This window comes from Carcharhinus amblyrhynchos, chromosome 1 (genome assembly GCF_965287045.1).
Source record: "Carcharhinus amblyrhynchos chromosome 1, sCarAmb.v2.hapA, whole genome shotgun sequence".
Classification (NCBI taxonomy): Eukaryota; Metazoa; Chordata; class Chondrichthyes; order Carcharhiniformes; family Carcharhinidae; genus Carcharhinus; species Carcharhinus amblyrhynchos.
Window position 1 is genome coordinate 118646334 of NC_137324.1, and position 26643 is coordinate 118672976.

Below are 26643 nucleotides of genomic sequence, written 5' to 3' on the forward strand. Positions count from 1 at the left end.
GGGACTATGGGATTTTCACAGTAACTTCATTGCAGTCTTAATGTAAGCCTACTTGTTACTAATAAACTTTACTTTGATAGCACTGACCATGGATAACTCCCATCTATAACCAAACATTGTACACTGTTCAAATCAGGGAAGGGACCAATTGTATGGATAGTTAAACGTCTTGGAATTTATTTCATTATCTTTAGGAATCAAGATCCAGGCAAAGTAAACAGGAAATCAAATAGTTGGAAGTAGAATCCACAAGTGATAAATATTGTCCATGGAAGAAGAGGGCTTAAGAAACTAAATTACCTTTTAATAGCAAAACGCTTTTGACAGCTCATCTGTATCAGGAGCTGTGAACATGGACCCATCATCTCCCCAGTGGCGATTATAACGTGTCTAAATACTTCTTTCATTATTCTTGTGGTAACATGATAATTGGTTTGTCACTTTGTATAGTTTGAGTACATGAAAAGGTAATTCAATGTAATTTACAAAGACAAATCCCATAGTATTATTAAACCATTAAGTGGAGGAGGGGAAACCATCAGATTGGGGAGGGGGATAATGGCAAAATAATCTCCAAAAAATTCCAGTTATCCAAGCTTGTAATATAACAGTGCATCATTACAGCAACTGTAAAACATACACACAACTATCAATGTTTTGCATTTATTTAACTTTGTTGCAATAACAGATGACTATGTATTTAAAACTGTAGTTGGAATTAGACATTTACATTTTTATATGTACATAAAAAAGTTCCAGGCTATCAGTGCTTATTGCTCAACTTTATCACAGCTTCAGCCTTAGATCAACTATACTACAGCCTGAAGATACCATCTGTTATTTTACTTTAAAACAATTATCTGCATACAGTACCTGTTAAGACCACTTAGTTATCACCCCACCACTCATTGCCTCCCAAAGCACTTTATTTGCTTTCCCTATGGCCACTTCATGGCAGCATTGCACAGAACTTTGAACAGAACTGAAAGTAATGTAATTGTTTTACATAAACTCTTTCATTCAGTTATTAACTGTTCACACTCCTATTTTCCTACATTCAGTGGTCATCTGTGGCTCCAAGTGGGATAGAAATAAAATACAATCCTTATTTGGGTCACAACTTAGGAAAAATCAAGGAGACAGTAGTAATATTGAATATGAGATGCACTTAGTTTCTTTGTCAGACATGTGAACTCTAATTACAATAAATAAAATTTACACTCACAGCAGGACTAGTATGCATTGCAAGTAAACACATCACACTGTAGACAAACTAGGACAGATACAGGAAAGCAGCACTGGGCTACAGTAAGTACAATAGTTACAAAACAGTGAATTGTGTGCCCCAAAGACAGGAAGCTGCCAAGATGAAACCATTGTAAAATTAAACAGCCACTGACTAACCACTTATGTTTTAATGGGAAGAAATGAAGACCATGTAAAAATACTTTGGCAAGTGATGGGCAGCAATATATGGAACTGTTTTGTTTGTGAGGCAAAGATGCACTGGTCTCACATTTTTCCATTGTGTATCAAAACAGAGTAGATCAAGAGGTAGAAGTAAAATATAAAGCTTTAACTTGGTTTACATACCCAAAATGTCTATTCATAATGGAATCTAAACCCTGTAATATTTAGATGGTAAATTAATTTTCAGACCACACTTATTCAATGCATAACCTGAAATTAGCTTATGGACAATTATATTACAGCAGTATGTCTCATTTTAATATACATCAATAAATTACTCTGTAGAAAAGGTGATACACCTTAAAAAATCAGTGAAGCGTGTTCTGGAAAATGTTGCCACCCATCACAAATGCTGTATTTTTAAATGGGATTTGCAGAGCACTTACCAAAGTTAAGGCATATTGTGCACCTAAAAAAGTGTTTCAATCATGTTGTAAATAACAGTGCTTCATTTCTCATTTGTGAATTATAACAATCCACATCTTGTAAGGTACAAAATATATTTTTATTTCTCAATTACACAATGTGATCAAGTTTGAGAAAAACCTAAATAAAGCTGGAAAATAGGTTATCCTTGAGCAGTACCTGACAAGACAATTAAACTACATGCCCGATTTTGATTTTTTGAAGGGTGCGTGTATGAGGGGTATCTAGATGTGTGCCAAATCTATTAAAAATCAAAGAAATGGTGAAAAATACATCTGATCCTTTAGCAATCAGGAGATCTGACCATGTTTTTCACCAAGAGAAGACATTCGCTGTAACAAGTAAAAGATCGTCACATTGGTCAAATAATTGACTAGACCACCATCACAATTGAATTAGTGTACTATTCAATATAGTCCTAGCTAACATAATCTTGTCAATGCTGAAAGAAAACTGAAAAAAATCAAACTGAGCTAATTTTACCCAAGTATCAAACCCTTCATTTTTTTGCTTTTTAAAAAAGTGGGGCACACAACACACTTTAATAAATCACAAAACAATTTATAAAAGTTCATAATAAAATGTTCCAAGAATTAAGGCCCTTACAGTTTCAGTGCCAAAGTAATTTGTGCAGAAATGCCAAGGATCAGATATACAGTATTGCATTTTAAATTGTGCTCATCGGTCCTTTAGTCAGCACATGGAATTTTAGGCAAAATGAGGTTAAATGGTGGAGGATGTTAACACAGTTATTTTCCTAAAACGCTGTCAGTAGGTATTACACAGGTGGCTTTATACCAACAGTATAGTTAACTGTTAATCTTTCCCATATTACAGGATAGACAAAATTACTCATTTCACTTTTTTTTCATGTTTGACGTGGCCATTCTTCCGATGTTTACCATTTGCAATTCCATTGTAGCAGTGTCCATTCATTTTACCATGCACTAATTTAGATGAAAACCTTTTGGCAACCAGCTTCACTATCCACAATCCTATCTTGAGTATAGCAACAGCACTCAAAGAAATGAGCAGAACTGCATCCAACAAGAAGTATTGGTAGAACCGGATGTTGTAAACAGCAGCACGAAGGTGTTCTGCCCCTTTGTAACGGAGAATGTAGTTAATCCAGTAAACTGTTCGACTAACAGGATGTTCAGGCTGGTCTCGGTGAATTTGAGATAATTGTTCGGCGCGCTGTTTATAGCTAGAAAGAAAGATTAAAAACATTAACTGTCTATCCAGCACTCAATGTTATTAAAATGTAAAATCAATGAAAAATTAAAATGATGGAGCTCCACTGTAGAAGACCTTACTGTTTTTTTCTAGACTTAACAATCCATCACAATACTCACTACTTTCATCTGAACATTAAATGTTTTTAAACCATGTGTCCAGGTACAGAGACAAATCTCAAAACTTGGATTTATAACTTTCATTGATACAGATAAATAAATAACACTTTTTAAATTTCTGAAAATTAACAAGTGTTAGGCAAAAAACCAGCTACATTTGACAACTGAAGTTCAACAACTCTTGCCTTTTTTTGGAGACATTCTGGAAATTAGTTTTCAATTTTTAGCCAATTTCATACATAAGAACAAAATTGTAACAATAAAATTAAATTTGTATTATCTTCGAAATCCATACTAACCTCTGATGTAGTTTGCATTTTTACAGAATATTTGCCACAAACAGGGCATGTTAATATGGATAAAGATTCTGAAAGCAAAATGTTCAGCTTGTCACAAGATTTTCATTTACAGGTGCAAATCAGCCGTTTTCAGAGCAGGCAAATGGGCACTCCTTAACTGCACAATTTCAAACTAAACGGCCCCCAGGATGTCATTCTTTAGTACCACTATTTTCATTTATTTATACTAATTTGACCAAGTCCCTGATTCAATATTACAGTTTCCTTGAGATGGCGAGTATGCTGACCACTTCCTCTGCTGCAAATCATATAGAGTCATAGAGGTTTACAGCACAGAAACAGGCCCTTCAGCCCACCTTGTCTATGCTGCCCCTTTTTAGCCTCCAAGCTTGTCCCAGTCACCCACATTTAGCCCCTATCCCTCTTACCCATCTACTGCCTAAACACTTTTTAAAAGAAAATTGTACCCGCCTCTACTACTACTCTGGTTGACAATTATTTAACATGTCTACCATTCTCTTATTTTCATTGAACATCACATTCATTTTTAAAGAGGCTCACGTCATTGTTTTGTGTTTTCATGAGATGTGAGCATCATAAACAAGGCCAGAATTTCTCATTCTTCATTGCCTTGAGAAGGTAGTGATGAGACACCTTCTTGAATTGCTGCTGTCTGTGTGGTGTACATACACCAGTGTGGTTAAGAAGGGAATCCCAAGATTTTGACTTAGAAAAAAAAAATGAACAGACGATAGAGCTTGAGATGGTTATTGACTTGGAGGGGATGGTCTGGTGAATGATGTTCTGATCTGATAAATTGCTTAGTATCCCAAAACGTGTAGGTTAAATGGATTAGCCATGCTAAATGGGTGAGGTTACAGGGATAAGACAGGGGAGAGAGCTACTCTTGTCAGAGAGACTTGATGGGCCAAAGACCTGGCCTCTTTCTGCACTGTAGGGATTCTATGGTTTCTATGTCTGCTGCTTTTGTCTACCTTATTGACCAATTTATTTTGTCAAATACAATTCAAATTGCATATAGTTTTATATCCTTTGCCAAGATCTCTCTCATATTCCTTGTAGTTCTCGCTATCAACTTTCTGACCCTTTCCCATTCACCAGATTGTACCTTTTTTTTTTACACTATTTGTATACTTTTCCTATTAGCTTTATGTTGCTCCTTACCTTTGTGGTTATCTTGGCTGTTATTTTTGGCAATTGAGCACTTGCCCCATTGGGAGTATAAAATGGTTCTGAATCACATTAAATTCTTTTGCAAAAACTCCTACTGACCTTCAGTCACTCATTTTACATCATTAACAGATATGCCCAGTTTGCAGTGCATAGTCTCTATCTCAATCCGCTGAAGTCAGCCTTCCCAGCTCATTACTAAACCTAATATGGCATCCCCTTTGTTGGCACCAGGACATATTGCTGCTGAAACCTATCCCAGACACACAAATTCACTACTTTTTTGACAAGTGCTAGTCCACTCATCCCAACATGTATGAAAGTTAAAATCCCCCATTCAAATCACTGTAGCTTTACAATACGATTGTCTAGTAATTAGAGAAACAACTCAAGATTCACAGCTCCCATGCAAGTCTCAAATCATTTCCTATTTCTTAATTCTAAAGTTTCCTGTGCCTGATTACCTCTCGTCACCATCTCTTACCGTTGAAGATGATTTCATCCTTAAATCACTAAAGTTATTCCCTCTCCAATCTCTCCTGGACTAGTCAGGTTTTGTCATTCAATCTTATAGTTAGGTCTAAGCGGCTGTGTTATTTTGGCTTTGAGAATATCTTATAATTAAAACTGAATATAATTCATTTCACATTTTTAATATTACTTTGCTGTTGGTTTGTAGCCCAAGTCATTATCTTAATACATGTCTTATTAGTTTTTAATGGAATCAGATTACAGGTATCTAGGATCTAATTGCAAATTAATTTTAAAACTATACATGTATCTATCAAGAGGTCACATAATCACCAACAAATGGTAGAAAATAGAAAAGATTTGCATGTTATCAATCATGCAAATCTGGAATTAAATGTCTGCAATCTGAATGGAGTAGAGTTGCTGGCACAAATAGTCCTCTCACCTCAGACTTCATATTTGGATTCTACCCTTCAATTCGTAGGAACAGGAGAGGCCATCAGCTCCTCAACACTGTTCTTTCATTCAAGTAAATCATGGCTGACCCATAAATCCACTCATTACATGCACCTTTCCTCCAAATCTCTTGATAATCTTACCCAACAACCTCAATATCAGTTCTGAAAATTTCAACCTCAGTAAATTGAATCTTGCGATGAAAGACTTCCAGATGTACATTATCTTTTGGCTGTATTTCCTGACTTCACATGTAAATACCCTAACTCTAATTTTATTATGACTTTTTGTTCTGGATTCTTCCACCAGAGAAAATAGTCTCTGCATCCGTACTACAGGTGCATTGTGGTTAGCACTGTTGCCTGTGTCAGGGACCAGGTTCGATTTCCAGTTTTAGTCATCGTCTGTGTGGATTCTGCACATTTTCCCCATCTCTGCAGGGGTTTCCTTCAGTTTCATCCCACAGTCCGAAAGGCGTGCTGGTTAAGTGCGTTTGCCATGCTAAATGCTCCCTCGCTGTACCCTAACGGGAGTGCGGCGACGGGAGGATTGTTACAGTAACTTCATTGCAGTGTTAATGTAAGCTTACTTGTGACACTAATAAACTAAACTAAACCCCTTCTTGAATACCTCGATTATATCATAAGTTAATATGCCAGACTTTTATGCTCCCATCCGCACAATGTGCAACATGATTCCTGTGCATTTGAGGTACATGTAACCTTCTCAAAGGTAAATTCCTACTTGAAAATCTCACCATCTATTTCACACTTCAAAATGCCTCAAACCAAGTTTTTGCAGTCTCTCCAAATCTTTCAATCTTTATCTTAGCATTTTTTTATGTATACATCTGTGAAGCCCCTTATTATCTTTCTAACTTGATAGTTCATGTTTACAAAATGAAAAGATCAACTTCAACAGTTTGCTTTTTAAGATATTGAAAATAGTTTTCCCCTTACCGTGGTTCTGTAATCACTGTCAACATTGCATTATATAGGTCATCTTCTGTCATGGTTTTCCAGTTTATTGAGATGCCCATGCCTTTGGCATGCACACGAGTCATTGTATCATAGTGATCGCCAAAAAGAGGAATTCCAACTACAGGTACTCCATGGTACATTGCTTCAAAGATGCCATTCAGACCACCATGGCTGAGAAATCCTCTGATGTTTGGATGACCTACATTTGTGCAAATAAAACTGTTAGTTCATAGTGAAGTACATTTCAAAAGTAAATATCTTCAAATCCAAAAAGTACATTCAATTTAATATACATTACAACTGCTTCAAATATTTCTGTAGAATCCCTATAGTGCAGAAGGCGGCCACTTGGCCCATAGAATCAACTCTCAAAGAGCACCTTATCCAGGCCCACCCCCCATTGTCCTATTCCCTTAACCCTGTGTATTTACAATGGCTAATCCACCTAACCCACATCTTAGGGCTGTGGGAGGAAACCAGAGTACCCGGAGGAAACTCATAGGCGTAAAGAGAAAGTGCAAACTCCACACAGTCACCCAAGGCCAAAATTGAACCCAGATCCCTGACACTGTGAAGCAGTGCTAACCACTGCGCCAAAGGCTAGCCAACATAAAATACATTTTCTGTATACTTCTGCACTGTATAATTAATTCTAATCAATAAAATCTGATTGAAGATTTGAACAAACTACAAGTAATGGAAAGGATTTGATTTACTATTGTCACATGTATTAACATAGTGAAAAGTATTGTTTCTTGTGCGCTATACAGACAAAACATACCATTCAGAGAAGGAAACGAGAGAGTGCAGAATGTAGAATTACAGTCATAGGTAGGTTATACAGAAACATCAACTTAATGCAAGGTAAGTCCATTCAAAAGTCTGACAGCAGCAGGAAAGGAGCTGTTCTTGAGTCAGTTGGTACGTGACCTCAGACTTTTATATCTTTTTGCCAAAGGAAAAGAGGTGGAACAGAGAATGCCCAGGGTGCATGGGGTCCTTAATTATGCTGGCTACTTTGCTGAAGCAGTGGCAAGTGTAGATAAGAGTCAACGGGTGGGAGGCTGTTTGCATGATGGATTGGACTACATATACAACCTTTTGTAGTTCCTTGCGGTCTTAGGCAGAGCAAGAGCCATACCCAGCTGTGATACAACTAGGAAGAATGCTTTCTATGGTGCATCTGTAAAAACTGGAGAGTTGTAGCTGACATGCCAAATTTTCTTCATCTTTTGAGAAAGTAGAGGTGCTTGTGAGCTTTCTTATAGTGCCATCATGGGAGAGACCAAGACAGGTTGTTGTTGATTTGGAGACCTGAAAACCTGAAGCTCTCAATCATTTCTACTCCGTCCCCGTTGATGTAGACAGGGCATGTTCTCCTTTATGCTTCCTGAAGTCGATGACAATCTCGTTTGTTTTGCTGACATTGAGGGGAAAGATCATTGTTGCTGCACCAGATTCTCTACCTCATTCCCATACTCTGTCACGTCATTGTTTGGTGTCATTAGCAAACTTGAAACTTGACTTGGAGGGGAGTTTGGCTGCACAGTCATAAGTGTACAAGGAGTATAGTAGGGGGCTGAGAACACAGCCTTGTGGGGCACCGGTGTTGAGGATGATCATGGAGGTGGTATTGATGCCTATCCTTACTGATTGTACTCAGAGTTAGGAAATGACCAGATTTTGGAGCACCTGAAATGATTTTAAAACGTTTTTAAGCACATGCCTGCAACAGCCCATCTCCGAAGGTGGCATAAAATTGGTTGAAAACCCGTGAGAGCAAGGCACATTACCTGGAATGTTATTGCTTATTCTAAATTGTGCTTGTAGAAGAGTTGATGCAAAAATCTTAAACCTGCCCCCACAATGTGCGTGCAGGATATGATGTGGGTATGCCGGCGTTGGACTGGCGTAAACACAGTAAAAAGTCTGACAACACCAGGTTTTAGTCCAACCTATTTATTTGATAATATACTCGCAAGCTTTCGGGTTAGTCCCTTCGTCAGGTGAATGGAGAGTTCTGGCCTCAGACAGAGCATATAAAGCACAGACAGTTTACAGATTCCAGTGAATGAGTTGCTCCAGTTTACTCACTCAACTCAGCACTGGGTATGTCTGAGAGTGAAGATTGCAGCAGCAGCAGCATACATCTACCCTTAAAGCAAGGGAAAGATCAAATTGGGAGCACCATTCTTGCTGGGTTACAGGAGGAGGACCATGGATAAATCAACCTCTATGTTGATTGCAGTCTCCTCCAGTGAACTTAAATGGTCCCTCCATTGCTGGCTGTGAAAGTGCCTGTGGCTATTATCAGGATCCATTTAAACAAAAGCAAAATCTAAAATATGAAAGAGAACGTTGGAAACACTCAGCAGGTCTGGCAGCATCTGTAAAGAGAGAAACAAAGAGAACGTCAATGACATTCTGGGTCTGAATATTTCCAACATTTTCAATTTTATTCTAAACTGCTTTACAGTTGAGACAATCGAGATTTAAAAAGAAAATGTGAAATACGCCAGTCACATTTTCTTTTTAAATCTCGATTGTCTCAACTGTAAAGCAGTTTAGAATAAAATTGAAAATGTTGGAAATATTCAGACCCAGAATGTCATTGACGTTCTCTTTGTTTCTCTCTTTACAGATGCTGCCAGACCTGCTGAGTGTTTCCAACGTTCTCTTTCATATTTTAGATTTTGCTTTTGTTTAAATGGATCCTGATAATAGCCACAGGCACTTTCACAGCCAGCAATGGAGGGACCATTTAAGTTCACTGGAGGAGACTGCAATCAACATAGAGGTTGATTTATCCATGGTCCTCCTCCTGTAACCCAGCAAGAATGGTGCTCCCAATTTGATCTTTCCCTTGCTTTAAGGGTAGATGTATGCTGCTGCTGCTGCAATCTTCACTCTCAGACATACCCAGTGCTGAGTTGAGTGAGTAAACTGGAGCAACTCATTCACTGGAATCTGTAAACTGTCTGTGCTTTATATGCTCTGTCTGAGGCCAGAACTCTCCATTCACCTGACGAAGGGACTAACCCGAAAGCTTGCGAGTATATTATCAAATAAATAGGTTGGACTGAAACCTGGTGTTGTCAGACTTTTTACCGTGCAGGATATAACATGGTCAGTGATACATGTAAAATTAAGTCTAGAACCTCTTTTTTTGTACCATTTTTTCCAATCAATAGTTTAAATTTGCCCAACTGTGCCCGAGCTCATCTGTTACTTCACCCATCATTTGTGTCAGTTACCCCAAGACTTGATTATTCTAACACTGTCATTTGGATAATCCACCTTCCATAAACAGAAGAATATTTAAAATCTATTGCTCGCAACATGACTTCACAGTCACTCAAGGCTGGAATTGAATCCAGATCCTTGGAGGTGCGCAACAGCAGTTTAACCACTATGCTACTGTGTCACCCACCATTTTGTTCAACCATCAGCCTTCTGCTTGCTAACCTATAACGGTTCATCAGATAACACCTTAAATTTTAAAATTCTAATTTTCAAAACCCTCCATAACCTAACCCCTAACCATACAAAGATATGTAGAGGAACAAGTAGTATTGAGGAAGCAGGGAGGCTGCAAAAGGATTAGGTTAGGAGAGTGGACAAAGTGGCAGATGGAATATAATGTGGATAAGTGTGAGGTTATGCACTTTGGAAGGAGGAGTGGAGACATAAGTTATTTTCTAAATGGGGAAATGCTTAGGAAATCAGAAACACAAAGGAATTTGGAAGTCCTTGTTGAAGATTCTTATAAGGTTAATGTGCAGATTCAGTCAGCAGTTAGGGAGACAAATACAATGTTAGCATTCATGTCAAGAGGGCTAGAATACAAGAGCAGGGATGTAATTCTGAGGCTGTATAATACTCTGATCAGACCACATTTGGAGTATTGTCAGCAGTTTTGGGCTCTGTATCTAAGGATAGATGTGCTGGCCTTGGAAAGAGTCCAGGGGAAGCTTACAAGAATGATCTCTGGTATTAAGAGCTTGTCATATGAGGAAAGGTTAAGGACTCTGGGTCTGTGCTCGTTGAGGGAGGATCTTATTTGAAACTTACAGGATACTGTGAGGCCTGGATAGAGTAGACGTGGAGAAGATGTTTCAACTAGTAGAAAATAACTAGAACCAGAAGGCACAACCTCAGGTTAAAGGGATGATCCTTTAAAACAAATGAGGAGGAATTTCTTCAGCCAGAGGTGAATTTGTGGAACTCTTTGCTGCAGAAGGCTGTGGAAGCCAGATCATTGAATCTTTAAGACAGATAGATAGGTTCTTGATTAATAAGGGAATCAGGGGTTATGGGGACAAGGCAAGAAAATGGGGTGAGAAAAATATCAGCCATGATTGAATGGCAGAGCAGACTCAATGGGCTGAGCGGCCTAATTCTTGTCTTTATGGTCTCACGATTACCTTCTCTGCCCCTCCAACCATCTAATTCTGTCCTCTTGAGCATCCGCACTTTTAATTGCTCTATCTTTGGTGGCCTTGATTTCAGCTGCATCAAGCAAAGCAGCAGAATTCACTCTCTAAGCCACTCCATCTTCTCTCCCCTTTTAAGAGGCTCTGAAGTCGACTTTGAACAAGCTACTTATCATCTATCCTATCACCTTATATAGCTGGGTGTCAAATTCTGTTTGGTAACACTCCTGTGAATTACTGGGGACGTTTTGCCAGATTAAAAGGTGCTATTAAATAAAAGTTGCCATGGGGAAGGAGTTCAGGATTTCAAATGTCATACTTATTATTGGAAATAAATTATGAAAAGCTGTTTCAGTACCATTTCTTCTGCTATGAAGCAACTTCAATTCTTCATTTGACTTTTAAAGAATTCCTACTAAAATCATCGCATGCTCACTGCATCAAATAAATTGTATTCTTGGTCATGTCAGATAAATGTGCGATCAAATGACAGTGAAGCAATTGTGATATATGTCCAAGTCAGGATTCAGTGGGGAATCTCGCTGATGATGAATGGTGTTCATACTCAGTTGTTGCCCCTACCCTTGTGTGGTGGAGGCTGCAGATGTGAGGTGCCACTAAAGGCACCTTGATTAGTTTCTGCAACGCATCCTGCGAACGTCACACAACGTAGCCACTGAATGGCAGTGACGAAGGAGGCAAATGTTTAGGCACCTCATCCAGTCAGCTATCAAGCAGTTTGCTTTGTTCTGGATCGTATCAAGCTTCAAGAGTTGTTGCAGTTCTACTAACCCAAGCAAAGAGCAACCATTTCCCCTGAAATTGTGTCATGTAGTTGTGAATTGTTAGAATGTAACCAGTGACAACTTTGTATTGGATGTAATGTGACCAACGGGAACAAAATGTAAGGATCAGCTAACCCAATAAAACATGGAACCAGAGTGATGTCCTAGTCATTATAAATAAGGAATTATGTAGAATTGTGGGAAGCTTGAGTGGCCCAGGGTGAGGCCCCAAGTTTGGAGTAATGATGTTTCTGTATTAAACCCTTTCTTTGATTTATAAATTGGAATAAGTTTTGTTGTATTTTAATTAGCTGCATTTTGAAGAGTTCCTTCTGAAGAAACATACAAAGTCTTTGGACATCAAGTGGTGAACCAGTTGTTACAGAATACCCAAAATGTAATATACTGTGATAGTCATAGCATGCATACATGTGACTGGTTCATTGAGGTTCTGGTCAATGGTCATTCTCAGGGCATTGCCATGAGGAATTGCAAATAGAACTAAATTGTTGAGGAACCATCAACAATAATCTACTTCTAATGGAGAGCAGGTCACTGATGAAGTAGCTGAAGATAGTTGGACTTAAGTCCTGTGCTGCTGGACATGATTCCAATCCCACTTTGTTGTCAGAACATGCCCTATTCCTCACCTTACTGATAGGCATTAGGAATCCACAAGTAAACTAAATCAAGGTTGTGTCAAGCCTTTTGTTCAACTTACACATTTCCATCAAATTCTCAGGTTTCTCCTCCATAAGCCAGATCCATCACAAATGGCTGGGAACCTAGGGTTTCTCCACTGTAACACTGTCAAACTATCTCCCTTATATTTGGGTGCATCACAATGCATCTCGTAAAAGATGTGCAGCTTGAAATTGGGAAGGGGGAAATGCATATAGCATTTCATAGGAACACCGCCTCACTGAGAACCCTAAATATACAGACTTTTAAAATGTGTTTGAAGTAATATCGCTTAATTGCACATTGGCAAAATGTCCATGGGATTAAAAGAACAATGGCATCATGGGTACAATATTTGCTTCTGCGCAGAAGGCGGAGAATGGTGGTGAACAGTCAGCACGGTAGCACAGTGGTTAGCACTGCTGCTTCACAGTTCCAGGGACCTGGGTTCGATTCCTGGCTTGGGTCACTGTCTGTGTGGAGCTTGCACATTCTCCTCGTGTCTGTGTGGGTTTCCTCCTACAGTCCAAAGGTGTGCAGGTTAGGTTGATTAAGGGGCAATTTAGCACGGCCAGTGTCCTGAGACGCGTAGGTTAGAGGGATTAGCGAGTAAAATATGTAGGGATATCGGGGTCAGGCCTGGGTGGGATTGTGGTTGGTGCAGACTCGATGGACCAAATGGCCTCCTTCTGTACTGTAGGGTTTCTATAACCCTTCTATTTGTAGTCATATTCCAGAATAGAAAATAAACACACACCGTCGCCCTCCAGGACTCCATATTAAGACCAGCGTTCCTTGTGATGTTGATAAATGACCTGGGCTTGAGTATACAGGATAGAATTTCAAAATTTGAAGGTCGAGTGAAGACATCAGGAGGACGAAGATAAAACATGTGAAAGGGGCAGAAGTATAGCAGGTGCACCTTAAACACAAATGTGAAGTGTTGCATTTTGGTAGAAAGAATGAAGGGAGGTGTTATAAAGAAAATTATACAATTTTAGAGGAGACTCATAGGGGTATTTTTTAAGGCTGTTAAGCTGCATATGGGATCATTGACTTTAAAAAATTAAAATAAAAGCAAGCAACATCATGCTCAGCCTTTATAAATTGTTCCAGCTGCTGTAGTGTCTCTAATCCTGAGCACCATGCATTAGGATGTCAAGGTTTTGAAAATTGGCTACAGGGGATTTACTGGAACGTACCAGGATACAGTCTTTTAGTCATGTGGAGAGGCAAGGAAAGATGACTTACTCTTTTTAAAGGTTGTCTTTAATACAGCTGTTCAAAAACAACAGTTTCCAACAGAATAAGCAAGAAACTTTCCAGAAGAGTTAGTAACTAAAGAACACAGATTTAAGGCAATTTGGAAGAGGACGAAAAGACTTGTTACAATCTGGCACCCAGAAGGGTGGTAGAAGCAGATAAAATAAAAAAAGTCAAGAGAATTGGATATAGTGTTTAAAGATGGATTTTTGCATTTATGTAGTACCTTACCCAATTTCAATGTGTTCCAAAGCTCTTTACAGCCAATGATGTACTTTTGAAATGTATGCAGAAATAGACCCGTCACCAAAAGATAGACAGCAGAGTTTCTACTCCTCTTCCCCATCCACCTTTTAGCTTCACTCACCAAGTAAATCATTCTGGGGCATCCATTCCACAAGCCTTGTATTATTGCCCAAATTGACAGGTTTCTTTCCAGAATACCTAGGAAACACATACACCTTACTGCACATTCAATTAAAGTGATTGTATTTACAATTGAAAAAAACTGCAATAAAGAAACAAGCTTTGGTCTTTACAGACTTAGCTTATGATTTTACCCATCAGCAGAGAAAGCTTTTTCTACTCAAGTTCCTTTAATAAAGGAAATTGCCTTTTAGTAATGGTTGCTAGTCTGAGACTGGGGATGCTACCAACTGCTCAAAATCCATCCACAGTGCAGCTCTGACAACATTCAAGAAGCTCACCACAATCCAAGTCAACAGCTTTAACCTTACCTGGAGTCCATCATTATTGAGAATAGGGTTATTCATCCAACATCCTCCGCCCGTTGTTTAATTTTTCATTCAACATTCTTGACTGGATGGAGCAGACTTCAGGTTAATTTGATCGGTTGTTTATGGGATTGTTTACCTTCGTCTTTAGCATGTTGTTTCAGTAATTTGAATGCATGCAGTCCTGTGTTGTCTTCAAGGGTGGTCCTCTGGATAGGTGGTAATGGTCAAATGAGGAATTTACTGGGCCTTGAGATTACAGATTGCGGAAAAATATAATATTGCCATTGATGCCCAGTTTCAAATTTATCCCATTTGATATGGTGGTCTTACCTCAAGGCAATGGAGGGTATCTTCAATATGAAGAAAGCTTCATTTGCACAAGGTGTGTGTGATGGCCACTTTATTGATAGATGTGTCTGCAAAAGGTAGGTTCACAAGAATGAAATTGAGTTGCTTTTTTCCCCTCGGTGTTCTCACCACCAGCCGTAGGTCCAATCTAGTAGATATATCCATCAGGACTCGACCAGTTCGGTCCACAGTTGCGATATCAAATTGCATTGACATTGAAGTCTCCCCCCACCCCACGCAAAATGTGTTGTGGCTTTGTTACTCTCAGTGCTTTTTCCAAGTGGTATTCAACACAGAGGATGGTAAATGGTTATGTGATTTCATGCCCATGTTTGACTTGATGCCATGAGATTGCATGGAGTTCCAGAGTCGATTTTGGGGGCTCCTAAGAATACCCTCTCCTCCTGTGGCGCCACCATCTCTAGTCAGTCTGCCCTACCAGTAAAATAGGACATACTCAGATTGGCAACGCGGTGTTGGAGAGCTTGGCTGTAAGGGATGATTCTGAGTGTATAACATGGAAGTTGCTGCTTGACTAGGCGGTGGGACAGTGCTCTCAAATTTTGGCACAAAATGTGAAATGTGGAGAAATAGGCAGGATGCATCTTTGTCATATCGAATGTCCAAGTCAACGCCAGATAGTCCATCCAGTTATATTGTTATTTCACTTTTCTGTAGTGGTTTGATTCAACCGAATGGCTTGCTAGACCCAAGCGCCAATCACATTGCTGCGCATCTGGACCCTCATGAACCAGACTAGATAAATAAAGATAGAAGACTTCCTTCCCAGAAGGCATTCTGGCCATTTCAAGGTGTTTATTCCAGATTTATCAATAAATTCCAATTGATGCTATTTGTGATTTCTCCTCATTCCAGAGCTTTGTCCAGATAGTAGTCCTAAATCTATTATCATAATGTCAAAGACAATAAGCAAGACGGAAGTGCAGCATAAACACAGTGGATGCCAGTAGTGATTTTGATTAGAGCTGTCACAATGCAATTGGGAACTGATAGCAATTTTCAATCCCAGTATTTTCCAACACTATATTCTACATAAAGTTTGAAAGGAAAAACATGAGACATTTAAATCAACTACCAAGCTACCTGACAAATGCTTTTCTTTTGTAAAACGTATGACAACATAATTAAGTAATTTACAGAAAACGTTTGCAGCAAAAACATCCAGCAAGGCACTGATTCAGAAATGATGATGCAGAGTAAAGTTAGAGTTTTCTCCGTGCACAGACACAGCTCATAGACACTATTTGTGCACGTAAGTAAACCTCTACATTTAGAAAATGAGATTCAGGGATAGAAATGTTCTACATCTACCAGAAGATGGTGATGTTGCATTGGCAACTTGCAAACCAGTGTTAACTGGAAAACTATCTGCAATTACTTTTAGTCCCTAACATATGTTGCCACACCTCAGGTTTTGTTGAATATTACTACACAGACATGAATAATTGCCTTGGAAACTTATTGTAGACTATGAATGGATCAAGATAGCAGCTGTCAATTAATGAATATTTCTCAAGTGGATAATTGTTTCACAATTCTGCTTAGTCAGGTTACCAACTGTTCAATTCCTTTCCCTTTCCTCATACCAAATAAATGAATGGAAATCAACAGTATGCATGATGTTCAGGCAGACCAGAAGATCTGTCGTCAGTCTATTTTTACTTTTGTTCTCTTTTTGCCTCCAATTTCATTTCTCTTTTCCTTTAGTTTTTTCTTCTGTTTCACCAGCACCTTTTAAAATATCCAAGCAGCTCTGCAAAGAGACCACTGGGGCGAGAAAGCAGTAGTCTCCAGAGTAATGAGCACATAAATGATTAACAGAGTACTACGTCAGGAATTTGTTTAAAGTGGGATCTCTGGTAAGTATCTCTCAAGCTGTTATTTAGATTAATAGTTAGGTTCTGATTTAGGATTTTAAAACTGGAGAAGAAACTGCAAAAGCAAGTTAAGATACTTAGCTGATAACACTACCTACCAATAACAGTTAATCAAGCTAAACTGACTGCCTGGATAAGTGTAAATTATCGAGGTACGCTAACCAACAATTGTAAACTGGATCTGAGCCAACGATGGTGGTTTGCCCAGACGACGGTAGAGGAAAGGTTCAGGATAGCCAATGAGGTTAAACCAAGGCTTTACCTGATGCAGTTTTTCAAAGTCATCTCGGCTTTTTGACTATGGCAGAGCAGTAGGTCAAGCCCAGAAGGGGTGCAATTTGTCATTGTCAGCTTGGATCTTAATTGTCATTCCCACAGGGATGATGAATTGGACTCAATTTGAACTGAGTTTTTTGGTTGAAATGCAAATAATGAAAGGTACCAAAAAAGACAGTGTTTACTATCAGAGCTGGGAAGCCCAAGGAACAGTGACCTTTGTGCATCAAATATTAAGTTCGGAATTTGGTTCCAAGGGGGAAGAAAGCCCTTCTATTCTCCTGGTTTAACTCTGGTAGCTGGTAGTGTTCTTTTATCTCACAACTAGGAGACTGTAATTTGCTATTACTTTACTGAATTAGTAACTAGTGAGATGATACTGTGCCTTTAAGAAATATGTGCATGTCGAAGAATTTTTGTTTAGAAGTCAGTTCTATTTACCCATGCCGCTTTGTCTACAACAGGCAGCCCACATGCTGAACATGCAGAAACATAACTGATCCTAATTGTTAGAGCATTTGTTTTATTCTTGTCAAATGCAGCTTTGTTATATTAGTGCATTCCCCTGCAGAATAGGGTTGATTGACAGGAAAATCATGTGACCGGGCAGTTAGGCTTAGAAATAAGCAAGCAGTTAATTGCTATTTTGAATCTTTACAGTGCAGTATCTATATCTTTCTCTGGAGGTTGGAGTCCAGGACCTGCCAGAAAATGGTCTCTTTCTCTGAAGTTCTGCCGTTTGAAGACAGATCTCTCTCTGGAGGCTGCTGTCTGGAAGTCAGAAGCCTCTTTGCCCAGTGGTCTTAAAAGGCTGTAAGCCTATCACCCCTTGCAGGCCTGTGTGTTTGTTTTAACTGATTCTGAAGAGAGGTTTATGTCTGTGGGGATATTGCTTAAATTGGAACTATAAAGATAGCTGACAGTTAAGAATTATACCTGGTCATGGTAAAGTATTTCAATTGGTAAAAGTTATACTAATTCTTTTTTGTTATATTTTAATTGTTGTTGTTGAATAACATTATAACCAAAGCTTCCTAGCGGGTCAATAGGATCACACATGGAGCAAAATATCTTATGCTCACATGAATGCCAACAGCTAATTTCATAATATACTTTGGAATTTCTGATCTGGTCCCTAACATTAGTTAACAAATCAAATGAATAAGGTCTGATGAACTTGGTCGGACAGTGGTGTGTTATAACTGCAACATGTGGGAGTGTGTTAAACTCATTGCAGTCCCAGGGAACCACATCTAACTGTGTGCATCTTAATCAGAGTTGTTGAGATGGAGTCCAAATTGCAGAAACTGTGGAGCATCAGGATGGAGAAGTATTTGGACACTTGTTCCAGGAGGCAATCTCTCTCACCCTTACGTTGGTCAATCATCAAGGGCAGACAAGTATGGCTGCCAGCCAGAAAGATATGAGGATCTAGTATGCATTGATAGAGGGTCTTCAACCTTTGACTTTGACCCAGCATACATATGAACATACCAATTTGGTGGATGCAGCCATTTAGCCCCAAGCCTGCAGGTCATGACTAATCTAACTGTGGCCTCAACTCCACTTTCCTGTTTACCACCTGAAAGGACTAATAAACATACAAGTTTAATAATCACGTACAAGCTGACGAGGGGTTAAAAAAGAGATTTTTTTTTATAAACATCTTCGCAGATAAGCACCATAAAATAAATAGACCAAAACTACACACAGTACTTCAGATATAAACTCAGCAATATCCTGCGCAACTGTTGGAAACTTCCTTATCATTATATTCCATTCTCCTTGCAATAAGTGATAACCTTCCATTCATTTTTCTGATGACTTGCTGTACTGTTACACTAACTAAGATTCATGTACCAGGGCACCCAGTTCCCTCTGCATCAGTGTTCTGCAATCTTTTTCCATTTAAATAATATGCTACTTTTCTATTCTTCTTGCTAAACAAGGGTCTGAAAAGTTATCAGGTGTAGGCAGGAGGTTATTGTCAGATCAACCATGGTCTTATTGAATGGTGAGCAAGTTTGAAGGGTCAAGTGACCTGCTCCATACATAAAGTGGATAAGTTCAGTTTTTCACATTATACACCATTAGCCAATTTTTTGCTCATCACTCCATCTGTCTAAATCTCTTTGCAGGCTCTCTAACTTATGTCTGACAACTTATTTTCCTCACCATGTTTCTGTCATCAACAAATTCAGCTACTATACATTTGGTCCCTTCGTCCAATTTATTGATACAGATTGTAAACATTTGAGGCGCCAATACTCAGCAGCTGGGACTCCGCTTACCAACCCAAACATGACCCATTTATCCCTATTGTTTCCTATTGTTAACCAGTTCTCCACCCAGGTTAATATGTTATCTCATACACCACTTATTTTGTGTACTAATGTTTGATGTGGCACCCTTTAATGTTTGCAGATGATACAAAAATATGTAGAGACAGATAGTGAGAGGAAGCAGGGGATTTGGACAGGTTAGGAGAGTGGGCAAAGCGGTAGATGGAATACAATGCAGAAAAGTGAGTTGGAAGAAGGAATGGAGGCATAGACTTTTCTAAATTGGGAAATTAGAAACACAAAGCAACTTGGGAGTCCTTGTTCAAGATTCTCTAAAAGTTCACATGCAGGTTCGGTCAGCAGTTAGGAAAGCAAATGTAATGTTAGCATTCATGTCGAGAGGGCTAGAATACAAGAACAGGGACGCAATTCTGAGGCTGCATTAGGCTCTGGTCAGACCTCATTTGGAGCATTGCGAGCAGTTTTGAGCCCCATATCCAAGGAAGGATGTGCTGGCCTTGGAAAGGGTCCGGAGGAGGTTCTCAAGAATCAAGAGCTTGTTGTATGAGGAATTGTTGAGGACTCTGGGTTAGTACTCATTTGAGTTTAGAAAGATGAGGGGGGATCTTATTGAAACTATACAGGATACTGCGAGGCCTGGAGAGTTAACATGGAGAGGATGCTTCCATTTGTAATAAAAACTAGAACCAGAAGGCACAACCTCAGGCTAAAGAGATAATTCTTTAAAACAGATGAGCAGCCAGAGTGCTGAATCTGTGAAACTCTTTGCCACAGAAAGCTATGGAGGCTAGGCGATTGAGTCTTCAAGACAGATAGGTTCTTGATTAATAAGGGGGTCAGAGATTACGATAAAAAGACAGGAGAATGGGGATGAGAAAAACATCAGCTATGATTGAATGGCAGAGCAGACTCAATGAGCCGAGTGGCTCAATTCTGCTCCTATGTCTTAGGGTCCTATCAAACCCCTTTTGGAAATCTCAAAGTGCATCAAATCAACAAGTTCCCCTTTATTCACTTGCTCAGAGAACTCTATTAAATTAGCCAAACACAATTTCCCTTCCAAAAAATCAGATTAATTTAGTAAATCTTAATTAAGTCAGACAAAATGTCCTTAAAATATTCCAGTATTTTCCATGTAACAGATAGGACAACTGCCCTGTTGTTTCCCGCTTTCCGTCTCCCTCTTTTGTTAATAAAGGAGTTACATTCACTATTTTCCAATCTGATGTAATCTCTGTTCTAACAGCTTCCCAGTACCCTTTCTCTGATGATTATAATTGTTTTAAGATCCTCCCTCATAGTAGATGATGCCAGTTGATTTAAGTCTTTGAGATGTTCTACAGTAAAGACAGACAGAATCTGCTTCTCGCTTCTGCCATTTCCATAGTTTTCATTATTCATTTCCTAGAGATACATTTGAGAATCAGGGCTCACTTACTCTATTCCTTTTTAAATACTAGTAGTACTTAAGTACTGGTTATATTCCTTATACATCCATGACTGTGGGACAAAATTTCCCTCCAATTCAATTTTCAAGTTTGCTGTAGTGGATCAGATCTCAAACAATGACGAGACAGAGTACAGGAATGAGATACAGAATCTGGTGAACTGGTACAGCAACAATAATCTCTCCCTCAATGTCAACAAAACAAAAGGAAATTGTCATCAATGTCAGGAAGCATAACGGAGAACGTGCCTGTCTGCATCAACGGGAACAAAATAGAAAGGGTCGAGAGTGTCAAGTTTTTAGGTGTCCAGATCACCAATAACCTGCCCTGGTCCCCCCATGCCAACATTATAATTAACAAAGCTCAGCAATATTTCTATTTCTCAGAAGACTAAGGAAATTTTGCATGTCAGTTACAACACTCCTGAACTTTTACAGAAGCACGATAGAAAGCATTCTTTCTGGTTGTATCACAGCTTGTTATATTAGGAGCAAGAGAGTAGTTAGAGGGAAAATTGGTCCTCTTAGGGGCAAAAGTGGGGAGTTATGTATCGAGTCAGAGGGAATGGGGGAGATCCTGAATGAATACTTTGCGTCGGTATTCACGAAGGAGAGGGGTTCGGTGTCGTGCAGTGTCTTGGAGGGAGCTGTGGATCACTGGCAGGAAATATCTATTACGAGGGAGGAAGTGCTAGGGCTTTTAGGTAGCATAAGGACAGATAAAGCTCCGGGACCTGATGGTATTTATCCCAGGCTGCTTAGGGAGGTGAAAGATGAAATTGCTGGGCCTCTGGCGCAAATCTTTGTCTCTTCTTTGGACACAGGTGAGGTCCCAGAAGACTGGAGGGTAGCAAATGTGGTACCGCTGTTCAAAAAAGGTAGTAGGGATAACCCTGGAAATTATAGACCGGTGAGTTTGACATCGGTGGTAGGGAAATTAATGGAAAAAATATTTAGGGGTAGGATGTATGAGCATTTGGAGCGTTGCGATCTGATTAGGGATACGCAACATGGCTTTGTTAGACGGAGGTCTTGCCTTACGAATCTGGTAGAATTCTTTGAGGAGGTGACAAGAATGGTTGACGATGGGAGAGCCGTTGATGTCATCTATATGGATTTCAGTAAGACGTTTGACAAAGTCCCTCATGGTAGGCTGGTAGAAAAGGTTAAGACGCATGGGATACGAGGACAGGTAGCTAGGTGGATTGAGAACTGACTAGGCAATAGGAGACAGAGGGTAGTTGTTGAGGGGACCTTTTCAGGCTGGAGGCCAGTGACCAGTGGTGTGCCACAGGGCTCAGTACTGGGACCTCTCCTCTTTGTAGTATACATAAACGACTTGGAAGAGAGCATACGTGGTGTGATCAGCAAGTTTGCGGATGACACCAAGATGGCAGGGTTGGCGGATACTGAGGTGGAATGTCAGGTGATACAGCAGGATATAGATAGGTTGGTACATTGGGCAGATAGGTGGCAGATGGAATTTAATCCTGACAAATGCGAGGTGATGCATTTTGGAAGGAATAATGCAGAGAAGAGCTACGTGATAAAAGGTAGACCGATTAGGAGTATAGAAATACAGAGGGACCTGGGAGTGCAGGTTCACAAGTCTATGAAGGTTGCGACACAAGTGGAGAAGGTTGTGAGGAAAGCTTATGGAATGCTAGCCTTTATAGGAAGGGGTATAGAGTATAGGAGCTGCCATCTAATGCTTCAGTTGTATAGAACGTTGGTGAGACCACATTTGGAGTACTGCGTCCAGTTCTGGTCGCCTTACTACCGGAAGGACGTGGAGACTCTGGAGAGGATGCAGAGGAGGTTTACCAGGATGTTGCCTGGCATGGAAGGACTGAGTTACGAGGAAAGGTTGGAGAAGCTGGGACTTTTCTCCTTGGAAAGACGGAGATTGAGGGGAGACATGATAGAGGTATATAAGATACTGAAGGGAATAGATAGAGTCAATAGGGAGAGGCTGCTCCCTAGACTGGGTACAATTACGAGAGGTCATGATCTAAGGGTGAGAGGGGAAATGTATAATTTGGATGTGAGAGGAAGGTTCTTCACGCAGAGGGTCGTGGGGGTATGGAACGCGCTACCAAGTAGGGTGGTGGAGGCAGGAACGTTGGACTTGTTTAAGGTTCACTTAGATAGACACATGAGCGAGACAAGGATGGAGGGTTATAGTAGGGGGTATTAAATAGGGTCAGAGCCTCGGGACGACACCGGAAATGCAGACTTACATGTTAACGTTTTTGTCTTTTTATTCCGCAGGTGGAGGTCCACCTTGTTGTCAAACAAGGGGCATGCACACGGTGGGTCGTGCGTGGGCTGCTCTTGGAGGTTCCGGGAGTGGCCGAGTACTTCGTGTCGGTGTGTGTGCTTGATCCTGGACCGGTAGACGGGCGCCGCAACAGCTCAGTGACTAGCACTGCTAGCTGTGCAGATACATGGATTTGGGCCTGTGTCTGTGGGAGTTTGCGCATTCTCCCTGTGGTTGCATGGGTTTCCTCCAGGCGCTCCAGTTTCCTCCCACACCCCAAAGATGTGCTCTTAGGCTGATTGGTATATCAAATTGACACTGAATCTGGCTAAGTTAGGGGTCCCACTCGCAGACACGCAGAGCAGGGTAGGTGTAGGAGGATGCGGCGGCGCGGGCTCGTTGGGCCGAAGGGCCTGTTTCCCGTGCTGGGTTGTTCTTTGTTCTTGTTTGTCCTGCTCTGCCCAAAACCGCAAGGAACTACAAAAGGACATGAACGTCCATCACGCAAACCTCTCATCCACTGACTGTGTCTACACTTCCTGCTGCCTCGGCAAAGCATCCAGGATAGTTAAGGACCCCATACATTCTCTCTTCCACCTTCTTCCTTCAGGAAAAAGATACAAAAATCTGCGATCGCACACCAACTGACTCAAGAACAGCTTCTTCCCTGCTGCTGTCAGACTTTTGAATGGAATTACCTTGCATTAAGTTGACCTTTCTCTACACCTTAGCTATGACAATAACACTACATTCTGCACTCTCTCATTTCCTTCTCTATGAATGGTATATTTTGTCTGTATAGCTTGCAAGAAACAATACTTTTCACCATGTTAATACATGTGACAATAATAAATCAAATACTTGTAGAAATTCTTACTACGTATTTTTATATTGCTAGCTAAATATCTATCTGCCACTGCATCTCTTACTGATCTACCCTTATTTTAGCTTTCTCAGTCATTTTAGCCAGTCTTCATACTCTTGTAATTGCCTTTATCTCATTTAAATACTAATCCTAGACACACTTTTTTCTCCCTCACACAATGCGAAATCTAATCATATTATAATTACTCCTTCCAAGAGACACCTTCCTGGAGGTCATTAATTAATCCTGTCACATTGCACACTACCAGATTTAGAATAGTCAGCTTGCTGGTCAGCTCCAGAATGTGGTGCTCAAAATCACTGTAAACTTATCTTTCAGGCTGCCTTTACCAATCTGAATCTATATATAGATTAAAAAGCACCCATGATTATTGCAATACCTTTCTTGGAGATTACCATTCTTTTCTTCCTGTGTACCCCATCCTACAGAGTCCCTATTGCTAGGAGACCTACAAATTATTCCCATAATTGACTGGTTACTTTTCCTATTATTTATTGCTACCCAAACAGATCTTATGCTCTGATTTTAGAATGAAGTTCATTACTCCCTATTGTATTAATATTCTTAATTAACAGAGCTACCCCACCATCTTTCCCTTGCTTCCTCACCTTCAAAATGTCAAGTACTCTTGAATATTCAGTTCCCAGCACTGGTCACCTTGTAGTCATGTCACTGTCAGGACTTTCAGGTCATTTATTTATTTTTGAGCTGCATGATTAATTTGTTATAAATATGACAGGCATTCATACAGAAAATTAAATGCTTGTGCCTTTTTAATGAAAACAAGAACTTCAGGGTGGATCATGGGCACCCTGGTGCAGGCTACCAGTCAAAATAGAGTTAACAAAAAGGGATGTAGCCATAGGGGCCAGTGTATTCAGTGGGGTAGATTGCTCTCTGCAGCCACAAGCAGAAATTCCAAAAATTCTGTTGCCTATTCAGTGCAAGGTTAAGGGCATCTTCTCATCGCTGGAGAGGAGCAGATTGTGATGGCCCACATAGGAATCAATGTAGGTAGAATTAGAAATAATATGTTGCTGCACTAGGGTCAAAGTTAAAATGCAGGGCCCCAAAGGTAATCATCTCTAGATCGTTAACTGAACCACATCCTATTGCAATAGGGTCAAGATGATTAGAATTAAACATGATTCAGAATGGTGTGGGAAGGCTTTTGATACACAGGCACCACTATGTGGGAGAGTGAATGATTCCATTGGCACAGGCACCACTTAAACCATGCTGGTGTTTTGGCAAATCATAACTAGGCTGTGGATAGGATTTTCAACTAACAAGGTGGGAGAGGACTTCAGTGAAGGGAGATTTATAAATCTAGAGAAAAGTCAAGACCAAAGTAATTTTGGGTAAAGTCAAGCAGATTGGATCAGGAAAGGACCAAGAGTTTAACAGTAATAATGCATCAGTGAATAAGGTTCATGCAAATAACAAAAGACTTCTAAAAATCTGAGCATTCAAACAGATTGATGAATAAATGGCACAAATAAACTTAAATGGTTTAGATCAAATCACCATTACAAATAAATGGTTACAAGGTGGGAAATAAATACCCAGGGTATACAATATTTCAAAACGGCAAACAGATTGGAGAAGTAGCAGCAGCCCTGACAGTAAAGGAAGGACATTAGCAACAAAGAATCTTAGCTCAGAAGGTCAAGTAGAATCAACATGGGTGGATATAAGGGTAAGAAAACACTGGTAGGAGTAGTTTACACAGCATGAAGCAAGAAATTACAGGATAATGTATAATGGCAATCTAATAATTGTGTACGTCTTTCATCTTCATACAGGCTGGATCAAATTTGCAAAGGTAGGCTGGAAGATTAGTTTGTAGAATATTTTAGTGACAGTTTCTTGGAACAATGCATTATGGAACCAACCAGTGATAAAACCCTCATATATGGTATCATGCAATGAGGCGTAATTAGTTGTTAATCTCATTGCAAACATTCTGCTAGGAAATAGCAATCATAAAACAACTTGTTTCCATATTAAATTTGAAAGCAACATTCTCCAGTCTCAATTACAAACATTCAACTTAAACAAATGCAATTACATAGGTATGAAGGGACAGCTGGCTACATTTGAGCTGTAAAAATACTGTTAAATAAAAAGTCAGAAACATCTAACAAAAAAAAAATTCAAAATGTTCACATGCTTTGCTACAAAAATCTAAGCAAAAAAATTCCATCCTTGGCTTCGTAAACAAGTTAAGGATAATGCTAGATTAAAATAAGCGATTTATAGTGTTACAAAGGTAGCAGTAGGCCTGAGGATTGGGAATGCTTTTAAAATTGATAGAAGGGAAAAATAGAATGTGTAAATTAGCCAAGACTAAAAATGTTAAATATTAAATAAAATATTTATTAGGTAAATATTAAAAAAGATTGCAACAGTTTTACAAGTATATAAAAAAGGAGAATAACTAGTTAACATTGTTTTCTCCTTTTATTTACCTCCAAGGAACCAGAGGGAGTGACAAAATAGCAGAGCTATTGAACAAATATTTTTTCTAACTTTAAAAAAGATGACAAATTATATACCAGAATGTAACCAGAAGTGAGGTTATTAAGATAACTTGTCTTTTTCATGGTATAAGAACATAAGTACATAAGAAATAGGAGCAGGAGTAGGCCATCTAGCCCTTCGAGCCTGCCCCGCCA

General features: G+C 39.6%; 1 protein-coding gene and 1 long non-coding RNA gene across 2 annotated transcripts in view; both read right to left on the minus strand.

Moving 5' to 3' along the window:
* LOC145344407 (uncharacterized) overlaps positions 1–26643 on the minus strand; it is a 1015876-nt gene that overhangs the window by 695389 nt on the left and 293844 nt on the right. The window lies entirely within an intron of this gene.
* ugt8 (UDP glycosyltransferase 8) overlaps positions 650–26643 on the minus strand; it is a 97985-nt gene continuing 71991 nt past the window's right edge. Inside the window, exons 4-6 of the mRNA XM_080191518.1 lie at positions 14178–14254; positions 6628–6847; positions 650–3103 (exon numbers count right to left, since the gene is read on the minus strand). Of these exons, the coding sequence (XP_080047644.1) occupies positions 2749–3103; positions 6628–6847; positions 14178–14254 (652 nt within the window). The 3' untranslated portion in view covers positions 650–2748. The remainder of the gene's footprint in view (positions 3104–6627; positions 6848–14177; positions 14255–26643) is intronic.